Source organism: Ictidomys tridecemlineatus, chromosome 1 (genome assembly GCF_052094955.1).
Source record: "Ictidomys tridecemlineatus isolate mIctTri1 chromosome 1, mIctTri1.hap1, whole genome shotgun sequence".
Classification (NCBI taxonomy): Eukaryota; Metazoa; Chordata; class Mammalia; order Rodentia; family Sciuridae; genus Ictidomys; species Ictidomys tridecemlineatus.
In genome coordinates this window covers 189,348,590-189,361,244 of record NC_135477.1, presented here as the reverse complement: position 1 = coordinate 189,361,244, position 12,655 = coordinate 189,348,590, and the positions used below count along the sequence as shown (strand labels likewise).

At 47.3% G+C, this 12,655-nt stretch overlaps 1 protein-coding gene across 1 annotated transcript; it reads left to right on the top strand.

The window, feature by feature from the left end:
* The first annotated feature begins 310 nt into the window (after positions 1-310).
* Positions 311-12,522, top strand: Gcsaml (germinal center associated signaling and motility like). The gene is made up of 4 exons (XM_078021398.1): positions 311-397; positions 5,587-5,636; positions 10,941-10,969; positions 11,769-12,522. The coding sequence occupies exons 2-4, from the start codon at positions 5,600-5,602 to the stop codon at positions 11,994-11,996; spliced, it is 294 nt and encodes a 97-aa protein (XP_077877524.1). The 5' UTR covers positions 311-397; positions 5,587-5,599; the 3' UTR covers positions 11,997-12,522.
* The last annotated feature ends 133 nt before the right edge of the window (positions 12,523-12,655 follow it).

Sequence of the window (12,655 nt, the reverse complement as noted above, 5' to 3'; positions counted from 1 at the left end):
AGAAGCTGCACCTTCCCTATGCCAGGGTCTCCATACCTTGCCAGGTGATTCACCTGAGCCCTGTGGATACTTAGGAAATTTGCTGGCCTGGTCATGATAAACCCCAACCAACCCTGGAGCCTATCTAAAATGTCGGACTATGGACATTGCCCCATTTGAGCTGCAGCTTTGGTTCATTCCTGAACCATGTTCTGCTTCTGTGACTCCCTGTCAATGCAGAGAGAAAGAGGTATTTTGCCAAAGGAGAAGATTTCCACGGTTAAGAAAGTTGGAGAAGGGATTAAAGCATCTGGAGAGGGTAATGGTCTTCTTTCTCCTCTTATGTGTCTCCATCCAGCTGCCTGGGAAAGAATCCAAAGAAGAACAGGAAGGAAAACCGAGGAGTGAAAAGGAAACGGTGAGCAGAACTGTCAGGCGTTTTTCCTGGGTTCACTCTCAGAGTCTCTGTCCACGGGACCCCTCAGAGCTATGGAGCTGCCAAGCCTTGAGATCACCTCTGCCCTGGGAGCAGGTTAGGTGGCCCTGTCAGCCAGAGAGGCGGAGCTAGTGCACATCTTGCTTCTTACTGGCTATTCAAGGAAAGGGAGGAGTCCCAGCCACATGATGCATGCCTGTAGTCCCAGGGACCAGGAAGCTGAGGCAGGAGGGTCACAAGTTCCAGGCCAGCCTGGGCAACTTAGTGAGGTCACTCTCACACACACATACACACGCACGCGCGCAGGGTTGTTAGCTGGAGTAAAGGGTGCTTATTCCCCATTGACTGTTTACAATGGGCTTCTTTCAGCCTATTTCTCATGAAGTAGCCAGGAGAACCTTTGGAAAATATGTCTAGTAACACCCTTTCCTTGCTTAAGACCATTAGCTTCCATTGCATTCAGAGTGAAGCCCACACTCCTCACCAGGACCCCCAGCTGCATAGGACTGGCTCCTGTCCATCTCTTTAGACTCATTCCTCAGCCTCCGCCCTGTCCTGCCTCCATTTTGTGTTCTTCAAGCCATGCAGCCCAGCCTCCCCTCAGGCACTGGTGCCCAATCATTTCTCTTTAAAGCTACTCCTCCACCTGGGGGGGGGGGCTGATGGACAGGAGCACCTCTGGAGGTGCTCAGTCTCATGCCTCCTCTGAAGGACCTTGCCGGCTGCTCGCGAGGGTGCGTGGAGGGTGGCTGTGCCTCTGCACCCACAGCTTCTGGCACTTCCACAGCCCACTTCCCTCTCCTGGCCCAGATCTCAGCTGAGACTCTGGACTTACTTTGCTTCTTGTGCTTTATCTCCCTTTGCAGATCACTTGCTTTTACAGGCACCAGCCCTATGTGTCCCACTGCCTGGATGTACCAGTTGTCCCATCCTCAGTGGAAAAAAGAAGATAAGAGTGCACAAACAGCTCGCTGGCCCACGATATCTGGCCCTGGCTCCCGGGCTCAGAAACACCTGGTGGATTTGATGAACACAGGCTTCTGTATCTCTGCTGTCAGCTTCCTTCCTCATCACGGCATCCTGGGTCTTGGTCTGTCTCTCTGGGGCAGATACTTCCTCCTCCTCATGAGGGAAGGGAAGGCTGCTTGCTGGAGGGCAGCTGAGGTTGGCAGCTTGGGCCCTCTCACCGTCTCTCACTGTGACTTTCTCTGCACAGGGTTCCAATGGTATGTGAATCCGCAGAAACAGCAGGGTGGCGGAGCCTGTCCTGTGACACATGCAAGCCTCTGGTTTCAGGCAGCAGTAATGCCATCTGTGCAGAGTCTGAACCAGGGCTTCTCCTTCAGCCATTTAATTTAGGCATCAATAAGGAATTTAAAGAAGACTTTTGTTTCATAATCAATAGAGCCAGACCTGACTCTAAGACATGGTCATGCATAAAGGCCAGCTCCCAAACACACCTGCAGTCAGTCAGTCAGTACCTGAGGCCACCTTCTGCCAGCCCTGCAGTCAGTCAGGGCTGGAGTAAGGTGTGCAGTAGATTTTATCTTCTCCTTTTTCTTGTTAAATAAGTGAAGCCTTCATCTCATCTGATGCAGCAGTCTTGATTACCATCAGAGGGTAATAAGACATGGCAGGCCTCTTTAGCCTTCCTCACACCGTTGAGGTCAGGAGCCAGAGTCCAGGAATTCTGCTGGCTCTGTGCTGAGGCAGACCAGAGCCCTGTTACTCTCTCTATCCATCGCATCTGTGGCCTGTCATCCACCTGCTGGGCCAGAGACAGTATTCTTCCTGGTTAAATTTGCAGATTCGTGCTCCTGAGAGGAGTGTACTCTATCTATGTCTTTCTGTGTAAATTTTGGCTATTATTTTTTTTTTACCAGAATATCATTAAATTAATTCATAACTTCACTCTTACTTCCAATAAGGACTGTATGAGATCTTTCAATGCCTTTGACTTTAATTTTCATTTGTGGAGCTATAATTCGATAATATTTACCTTTTATGTATATAGTTTAATAAGTTCAGAAAAACACACACAGTCCTGTCACCACCACAATCGAGATACAGTTACCTCCCTTTCCTCTCTCCTCCCGCTCGTCCTCGGTCACCACTTTTATAATTTATGTTTCGCTCTTTGCAGGAAGTCATACATCATTGTTTTATCTTTACTAGAGTCTTTTATTTTTTTCCCTAAATTGTCGCTATTCTAATTATTTTGAACCCCCAATTTTCTGTATCTTTTCAGTCTTTCCTGTTGAGGAGTGGAAAGATGAAAGAATATAAACTTAAATAATATTCTGTCTGTGCCACAAGGTCTCATTCATGTAAAAAGGTGGTCTCAAGAGGTGGAGCAGAGTGAGGCTAGTGAGGCTGGGCAGGGAGTGGCCGGAAGCAGGTGGCAGGACCTGGGATTGCAGTGGGGTAGGAGGGAGACCAACAGTCCCCAGAGAGAGGAACAGGGGCAGGAGGGACATGGCGTCCAGGTCTGAAGGCTGGACGCGTGGGCAGTGGCTGCCTGGATCAGGGAGTTTCCCTTCTTAGTGAAGGAGACGTGTGGGAACCGCTGTGGGTTGGCCGCACTACTCTGAGTACACTAGAAGCCCTCAGTCTGTGCTTGGAACAGGCGAGTGGTGATGTCTCAGTGAGGCCGCTTCTAGGGCACACCAGCCTCCTCTCGTCTCAGGACTTTGCAGGCTGTGTTCCCAGCGTTCAGTGTTGAGCTACGTTGCCTTTCACTTCTTCTTGGATGTGAGGAGCTCTGGATCCCAAACACCTCTTACCGTCTCCAACACACCTTTCTTCTTTGCGCCCGGCCCGTGTCGCCTGTGCTTCTGCTGCTGCGTGGGTTTTCTTAGTCCTCCTGGCCACTTGTGTCAGCTGGGAGATGAGTCACCTACACTCTCTAGGTCCTCTTGTAACGTGGTCCTGCATTACCACCGGGGGCCGTGAGAAGCAGAGCTCAGACCCAGGCCTGTCTTTCCCGGGTGTCTATCAGGAGTGCATGTGGCAAAAAATGTGCCGGCTGGTGGTGGGTCTGCTGGCCTCAGGGAATTTGAAAATATACTCTGCACCTTTTGTTTCAGATCATAATTTTGAAGTGTACCTGCTACAGAAACTTAACTCATTACGTATTTCAGACACTCCCTGCCCTCGTCCTCCCTACTCCTCATTACTGACGGACACAAATGATGCACTGTCTTTTCATTTCAGTTAATTTCACGGTTTCTTTTGCTCTGCTTCACATAGAGTCCAGGCACCTTGGTGTGAAGGGTTCAGAGCAGCTGCAGGAGCCTGTGACTTTCCATCTGGCCTGTCTGGCTCCTTATTTGAGATGACCAAGGTGGTCTGCGGAGTCGTCCTCTGGAGGACTGTTGGTAGGGTGCAGGGAGGTGGAGGAGGAGGAAATGGCTGGCCGCTGCCTTCAGCTAGTTCCTCTGGGTGTCTCTGCCCCAGTGTCACAGATCAGTCTGAGTTGGTTCACTGGGGCTGTAACAGAAAGTGCCACAGGCCAGGTGGCACAGGCCACAGACAAGTGGGGTGGTATAAACCACCTCCCCATGGTCCTGGAGGCCTGAAGACTGAGATCAAGGTGTCGTTAAGGCTAATCACAGCTCACTGTCCTTGGCTTTTGGGTGGCCACCATCTGTGTCATCTTCCTGTGTCCCAGGGTCTGCTTCTAATAGTGATACCAGGCAAATTGAAAGAGAGACCCTTCACAGGACCCTGTTTGAGCAGAATTTTTACTCTGCAAAGGCCCACAGCATTCTGAGGCCTGTGGACAAAGAGTTCAGCCCTCATATGAAACTTGAGGGGAACACAATTTAGTTCAAAGCACAAGCCAAGAAAATCCAAGCACATTCCTGGGAATTTGGAATTACTGCCACTGTCTGGAACTGACCCCTAGATAGGGATTGCCCTGCTGGATTAAGTGAGAGTGGAAGCCAATGCTATGTGCCGACCATGCTCACCTGCATTTGGGTGGGTTTGGGATTTGTGGCCAGACCCTCAGAACTTGGAGAGCAGCAAACTGAGCTCTCCATTCCCAGCTTCTTTGCAACCTTTCCCAGAGGTTTGCATGTTGCAGACTTCAAATGTGGCTGCACAGTCATATTCATTCCCTTTTTCTTAAAAAAAAACTCACAGGTTATATATTCTCAGAGGAATAACATGTTTGACAGTACACTTTTTCTTTTCTTTCTTGGTACCAGGGATTGAACTCAGGAGCACTTGACCACTAGCCCCATCCCCGACCCTGTTTTGTATTTTATTTAGAGACAACTCATTGAGTTGCTTAGTGACTCACCATTGCTGAGGCTGGCTTTGAACTTGCGATCCTCCTGCCTCAGCCTCCCGAGCTGCTGGGATTGCAGGTGTGCGCCACTGCACCCGGCAATACACTTTCTTTTTTGGTGATTCTCAGATCATATTTTTATATTCACAGCTGTGTGAGTATCATGCCATTCTCCAGCTTCAGGCTCGAGTGTGTGTGTGTGTGTGTGTGTGTGTGTGTGTGTGTGTGTGTCTGTCTGTCTGAGGGTGTGGAGGGTCGTGCGCTGGGATTGGCCTCCTTTGGCCTGCTGCTCTGGAGCACTTCTTCCTTTGCCCCCCCGCCCCATCTCTGCACCTCTCTTCTATGAGCACTGGCTGCCTCTGAGGTGAAGATCAGCACAGGTAGTGCCTCAGCTGCTTCCATACTTCCTCTTAGATTTAGGGGGCTGGGTGGAAAGGGAATAAAGGTGATGTGTTGGCAGCCCATCGTCCCCAGGCCTTCTCTCGGTGTCCCCGTGAGGACAACCTCCAATTCTCTCACTGACGGCCCACACTTTCTAATGTGTGCCGCTGTAAGTCTGTGAGAATTTGTGGGCCCTCTTAGCACCTTTAAGATTTGCAGCCCCATCATGAAGAGCAGAGAGGTAAATGGCCAGTCTCCCTGGAGTTGTCCTCATTGCCCCCGCTTATGTGTGTTCTCCCTGTGTGTGGCAATGTGTGGTGTGGTGATGGTAAGTCCTGGGACTCCCAGCTGGGGCACTCTCTGGTTCCTGCCCTTGCCTGGAATCCCCCACTTTTCTGAGGGCTGGGGAGACAGGCTCCTAACTGCACTGCCTCCGTGAAGGGCGTTGGAGGATCAGAGGAGACCCGGGGGCTCTTCACTATCTCTTTCCTTGCAGGCAGGAAGTGGCCATGGTTGAAGGAGAGACTCAAGGTCAAGATAAGAATGGTAAGTCATTGCTTTCTAAGGTCTTTGATAGCAGGGAGGTAGACCTGCCATCAAAGACCTTAGATATGGATGGTCCCTTGGTGTTGGAGGCAGCTGTTCAAAGTCTTGCCTTCTCAAAACCAGATCTCACTATTCTTCGAATCACAGTAATATTTGTACTTGATTTATTTTGAGCACCACTTTATAAACTTACTTGGGAGGTGATTAGCCAAAAACCTATGGATTTTAATGTGTATGTTATCGATTTAAAATAGCGCCAGCTTGAATAATGTTTATATATTTGTTTTTAAATAGTGCCAACTGGTGATGAGAAGTATATTTTTCTTTACTCCACCTGCCACACCATTGAGCGTAGTAATTATGTAATTATTCAAAACAAGCAATTAAGAATAACGGAGTTCAGTCCCCGAGGACAGCTATGTTGTAAAGAAAACTCTCATTTTCTTCTATTCACTCATTTTTTTCTGAGCTATAACTGGCAAATAAAAATTGTGGGTGATGGTTTGATGTACATGCACATTGTGATGACGCCACGTCAAGCCAGCGGGGAGGAGCGGGAACATGCCAGCCTGGTCTCCCGCAGTGTCGGCCATAAGCACTGCTGGGGCCCAGAGCTCACTCACTTGCAGCTGGAGCCCGCACTGGGGACAAGCTCTCCCCTCTTCAACTGCAGGACTCCTCCTGCGTCTTGCCTCTGGCCATGAGGAGCTTTGCTCTTCCCACTCCCTACGCCTGGGGCACTGGGCCAGCAGATACCACTGCCACCCCAAGCAGGAATCCCCATGGTCATCGCATGGGAAGTGTCACCTGTCAGTGATTTCAAATGCAAGTGCAAGTGTGGTCATAAGGACCATGGTGCAAAAGCCCTTTGTACCCATGTTTCATGTCACACCTCTGCCAGGTCCAGCTGCTGACCTCAGTCTGGATCCTGATTGCCCTGTCTCTTGCCCCTCTGCTGTGGCTCAACACCTCTCTCCTGAAGCTGCTTCCCTCTGAGGTCACACTACCTTAGGACCCTCCCCCACTGCACTGTCTTGGGTCCAATCTGAAATTGTGGTGTTCCTTAGTGGTCCATCCTTCAGTTATTTTATTCATGCCCCCTGCACACACCCCAGTCCTGGGAATTGAACCCGGGGCCTCACATGCTAGGCAAAGCATCTACTGCTAAAATACACCTTGGCACCAAGTTCACACATTTTATTTTAAATATTTAGTTTTTAGTTGTAGTTGTTGGACACAATACCTTTATTTTATTTATTTATTTTTATGTGGTGCTGAGAATTGAACCCAGGGCCTCACACATGCTAGGTGAGTGCTCTACTGCTGAGCCACAGCCCAGCCCCCAAGTCCACACATTGTATTGATATTTTTAATGGAACCACATTTTGCATTTTACTAAAGTAGAACCTCTCACTCTGGACCTAACTTCAGCTAGTGCATGGCTTACTAAAGGGCTCACCAGATAGTGCACTGCTTTTGTAAAGAGAGCAGGCAGGCTTGATTTGATGTGTCCATCCTGAAGTAATTCAGGGGACGAAGCCTGAAGAACCTTCCAGGAGGGTAGGTCCCTGTTCTCCTTGGGCATCAGGGCTTGAAGTCAGCTAAGGAGCCTGATTCCTCTCTTCCTGGATCTGTCGCCTCTGTCCTCAGGGCTGTGGACCATCAGGAATGTGGAAATGGAAAGGGCAGCCTTCCTGGAAGTCAGATTTTGACCAAAAGATGGAAACTGATGGAGCCTGTGGTGCACACCAGGGAAGTGGGGCTGGCTCCCTGCATTTGAGAGCAAGTGCATATTAGACGCTTGCATGTCTTGCTGGGTCCAGGAAAGAGGCTTCATCTACACTGAGGTTTCCATCTAGTATTTGTGAAAACTTCGACCCAACCATCTTTGCACAGGTCAAAACAAGGGAAGTTAACAGGGGAGGCAACCAAAGTCATTAATCTCACATCTTTGTATAGTCACCTTCCTGATTTCTTCAGGGAGGTCATCCTGCTGCAGGACAGGCAGAGTGATGCTGCTCCCAACTGGGCACTGGTGGCTATCTTCCCTACGATGTCCAGTCCTGGAGAAATTCACAGAGTATGTTGATGGGCCTTTTCAACCCAGATGAAACAGATCCAGGAACAACTGTATTTGTCCCACTACCCTAAGGAGGGGTTAAGGTGCAAAGCAGACAGACCTTCAAAACAGTTTCCTTGGCCCTTCACTCAGGCCTTGAATCACAAATTGAAAGCCATGATAATATCATGTCCTATGTTTCCATGCTCTGGAAGAACATGGATCACAAATAGGCCATACTCTCCATTCTTTCTATAATGCCCCATGGGAACAATTGTTTAGGCTGTGAGCTCTCCGATTCAGGTAGGCCTGCTGCCCCAAGTGCTCTGAACTGTAAGCTGCTTATGTCCCATTTTTAAATGTTAATGGTATCTGCTGAACCTCTAACCCAAACCAGGTGATAGAACTCAGCCCAGACTCTCAAATCTTTGGGCGTTTCTTCCTTTAAAGCATCCTTCACACCAGCTTCTGCAGCTTGGCTGCACTTGTGTTGAACTGCAGAAAAGATCTTTCGAGGCATACTTGGATAATTGGATTTATTTAAATCAAGTTCAGTTTGCATTTCAAGAAGCAATGCAATACTCATTAGTGTGTGTTTCCTGGATTTGGAGAGAGGAAGGCCTTCTTTGCCATTTCAGCAGCTACATTCATATGTTCACATTGAAATGCTCACTCTCCTGCACACTCTCTATATCCAGGTTCTGGATGGCAGCACCTGTGACTACAGGCCCTGAAACAGTGGGAGGACAGGGAAGGAAAGATAGCAAAGTGAGGCAGCAGGGTGAAACTGGCCCAGCCCTTGATGTCTTGTGTTGCTGGCCTTCAGGGTCGGAGAGGCCACAACCCAGGGATAGGGAAGCTCTGGATGCATCTCCTAGGGAACCATTATGCAGTGGGGCAGCCCCATCAGCCTGTTTTCTGGGCAAGTGGGATGTGGGGGGCCAGATCCCTCCCTCCACTCCTGAGGCTTCTCTGTCTCTCCCAGGTCTGGGGATGAAACCCAGGGCCAGATGTATGTTAGGCAAGTGCCCCACCACTGAGCTACACCTGCAGCCCTCCTGGGTTTTTATGTGGGCTCTTAGGCTGGATCTAGGAATCAAATTAATATGAAGTTGACACAAGAGAATAGCATAGATTCACAAATTTTACACGTAGAGACCTCTTCACCAAAAAGTGGAGTTGAAGAATAACCAAAGCAAGATGGTTTTGTGCTTTTTAGACAAATAGCAATGAATTTGTGGAGGAGCAATAAGACAGATGGAGCTCTGGACTGTGGGTAGCACATTCTAGGGATGTTACCTGGATGCATGGAGGGAGGGTGAATAGAACAGGGCCTCTGTGAGCATGTTATTCACCTTCACTGTGGCCCCATTACCAGGCTCTGGTCATTTTGGCTCTTGACCCACCTTAGCACAAGGATGATACCCTCTTCAAAAGAATCTGTCAGGCTTGCTGCAGAGGGAAAGTCAGGCCAATCAGCCCATTCCACAGGTATTGCTCCTCATGAATTTAGCTTACAATAACCAATTTATCATTTTTGCATATTTTGAGATGATGCATCCTTAACTCCTTCAAGACCAACTTTGTGGCCTTTGAATATGAAAGTTATACAATTGTTCCTCAATATTGTAAGAATTTCAGCACCAACAGCAACACTTCATCCAATAGTATGATTTCTTCATGCCATTCAGACTTGTCTCTAGAACTGCACATAGGCTACATAACTTTCTCAGCCTATGATCATAAAACAGGAGGGAACTGAAACACACTTATCTAGCTAAACAATCACATATGGCTACATTGATAAGGGTACATGATTAAATGAACATATGTAGGTAGCACTCCTTATTTGAAATCAATGCTTTGGACATAACTTTTTATTTGTGAAGAACAATTAGCTATTAGAAATTCTTAGCTTATCAGTATGGAGAATCCTTGGAAAACTGGGAATGGAGCCACCATTTGACCCAGCTACCCACTCCTCGATCTATACCCAAAGGACTTAAAAACAGCATACTATAGGGACACAGCCACATCAATGTTTATAGCAGCACAATTCACAATTGCTAAACTGTGGAACCAACCTAGACGCCCTTCACTAGATGAATGGACAAAGAAAATGTTGTATAGATACAAAATGAAATATTACTCAGCTTTAAAAGATAATAAAATCATGGCATTTGCAGGTAAATGACATTTGCAACTAAGAGAAATTAGCCAATCCCCCAAAACAAATGCTGAATGATTTCTTTGATTTAAGGATGCTGATTCATAATATGCTGCAAAGGGTGGGGGATGGGAGAATTAAATGAACTCTAGATAGGGCAAAGGGGAAAAGGGGAGGGAAAGGGACATAGGGGTAGGAAAGACGGTGGAATGCGATGATCATCATTACCCTAAGTACATGTAAGAAGACACAAAGGACGTGACTCTACTTTATGTACAACCAGATATATGAAAAATTGTACTGCATATGTATAATATGAATTATAATGCATTCTATTGTCATATATAAAAAAATAAAAAAATTTAAAAAGAAATTCTTAGCTTATTTTGTTCAACAGAGTCTATTCAATTTGCTTAATATGCCCAGTAATTGGTAAGATTAGCTGTCAAACATATTAGATTGTAGGTTTCAGAATCAGTCACTTTTATTCTTATGAATTGGGATGGTTGCTTTATTCAGTATTTGTTGAATTCCCTAGTTGGAGCTTGTTTATTTAAAAAAAATGGGTAGTAGTGGATGCCAAGTTACTACAAGTTGAATTCAATTTCCTTGAATACAAATTACTTCAGGTTCACAGACAGAATCAACCTGAAGGGTATATTTGTATTTAATTTGGAATAGTTACTCTTGCTATTGTGTATCTATCTATCTCTTACATGACTTTTCCTCTTTAAGAATCATGCTTGTTCTGTGGTACTCTTATAGAGTTTATGTCTTACATTCACAGCCTCATGGCTTCTTCTTTATGCTCTGTACTTCATTGCCTTGGTGTTTGTGGACTTTATATTACCAGTGTCCATCTCGGTCAGCAGACTTGGTGTGTGCCAGTTGCATAGAATGCAGGATGGCCTGCTTCTCGATCTTGCCATTCAGGGGAAGCCTGGGCTTTCAGGGGAGTCAGAAGTGTGGGCACCAGGTTCTGCAGTTTCTCCACCAGCTCTACCTACACTTCTGCTACTGTGGTGGTGGCGGCCCAAAAGTCTCACAGTCTTTTCCTTTTGTTTTTTTTATCCTCTAGGTAAAGAATTTCTATCCACTTCTAATCAGGTAATTAAAAATCATCAGGATGAACCCCAAATTAAGTTTCATTTCAATTTTCTGATAATTATTAAAATACAGATGATCTTATTCAAGTACTTGCAATTTCTGAGTGGACTTAGATAAATCTTTTCAATTTTAAATCATTTAATTGGTAATTAAATTAATGGACAAATGGAAGGAAATAAAAACTTGAAAAATTTAACTGATTTAGAAAATTAGAAAGTTATTTTTATAGTCCAATTTTCTCTGAGACTTAATGTTTTAATTTTTAAAGCTCTTAAAACAAAACAGGTTGAATCAGAGAGACTTGCACTTACGATCTGGACACCATAGACCGTTTTCCGTGTAGCGTCCACATCTCTGCCTATCTCTGTACCCAGGAATTAGCATTCATGCTTGTGAACATGATAGAAACCAATAATGTGGACAAAGTTTTTCCTTTTAAAACTACATCACAAGCATCTCATTGGTTTGATTTGTATATATTAACGTCTGATTTTTTCTTTTCTTTACTATCCATGCAATTGAAAATATGGTGAAATTCTAATTTTATAATTAGAATTTTCTCTTATAAAAAAACCTCGGGTTAATGATCTGCTCATGGCAACTCAATGTGTGACCGCGAGGGTAATGTCCTTCCCTCCTCCATCAATGGAGATGAGCAGGCACAGACCCGGAAGTGCCTTTGTGCACGGTGCCTGCTAGGGCAGGTCCCCGATGCCCCTGGGAGCGGGCCTGGGGGTCCCCGGGTGAGAACCCTGGGGCGACTTTGCGTGTGACCCAGGCCTGTGGTTTTCCGGTGCAGGCACCCGGCTCCGAGGAGGTGTGCTACACAGTCATCAGCCACCCGCCCCTGCGCCAGCCCTCGCTGAGCTCCAACGACGACGGCTACGAGAACGTCGACCGCGCCTCGCGGCGCCCGGGGCGGTCCAGGGGCTCCCAGGAAACGGAGTACGCGCTGCTGAGGACCTCCACTGCCAGCCCCATGGCCAGCACCCTGGAGCACGACTACGAGCTCGTGCTTCCGTGCTAGAGCCCGCTGCCGACCCCAGCGAGGCCCGCGGGGCCAGGTCCGCTGCGGGTCTCTGCGCTGCCAGGGCGGCTTGTGCGCGGCGCCCCTGTGACTTGGGTGGGGTCACCTGGTCGCAGTGGCGCGGAGCGTGCACACTCTGCCTGCCAAGCCGGAGGTCGCCGAGGGTGGTACTTCCAGCACCGCGGAGCGCCAGGCAGGTCCTCGCAGCTCAGGTCCTGTCATTTCTCCAGTTGCTGGCGCGGAACCTCCACTTGTACCTGCTCATTTGGACCTGTCGTCTGCTTAATAAACTCTCAGACCCAAGACCGAGGGCGGACTCTGCCGACCTGATACTGACTGACCCTGCTTTGTCTTCTCGGGTCTTTCTCAGAGGAGGGACGCAAGTGTCCCAGAGAGAAAGGACAAAGGATTCAGACGTGGTTGCTCGTTAGTCCAACTGCAAAGATAAGGATTCTTTTTTTTTTTTAATTTTTAATTTTTATTTTTTATTGTTGGTCGTTCAAAACATTACATAGTTCTTAATATATCATATTTCACAGTTTGATTCAAGTGGGTTATGAAAATTACATATAAGAGGAAATGAGGGGTAAGAGAAGAATAATACAAGTGGAAGAAATGATTTACAGTAGAGGGGGTAGAGAGAGAAGAGGGGAGGGGAG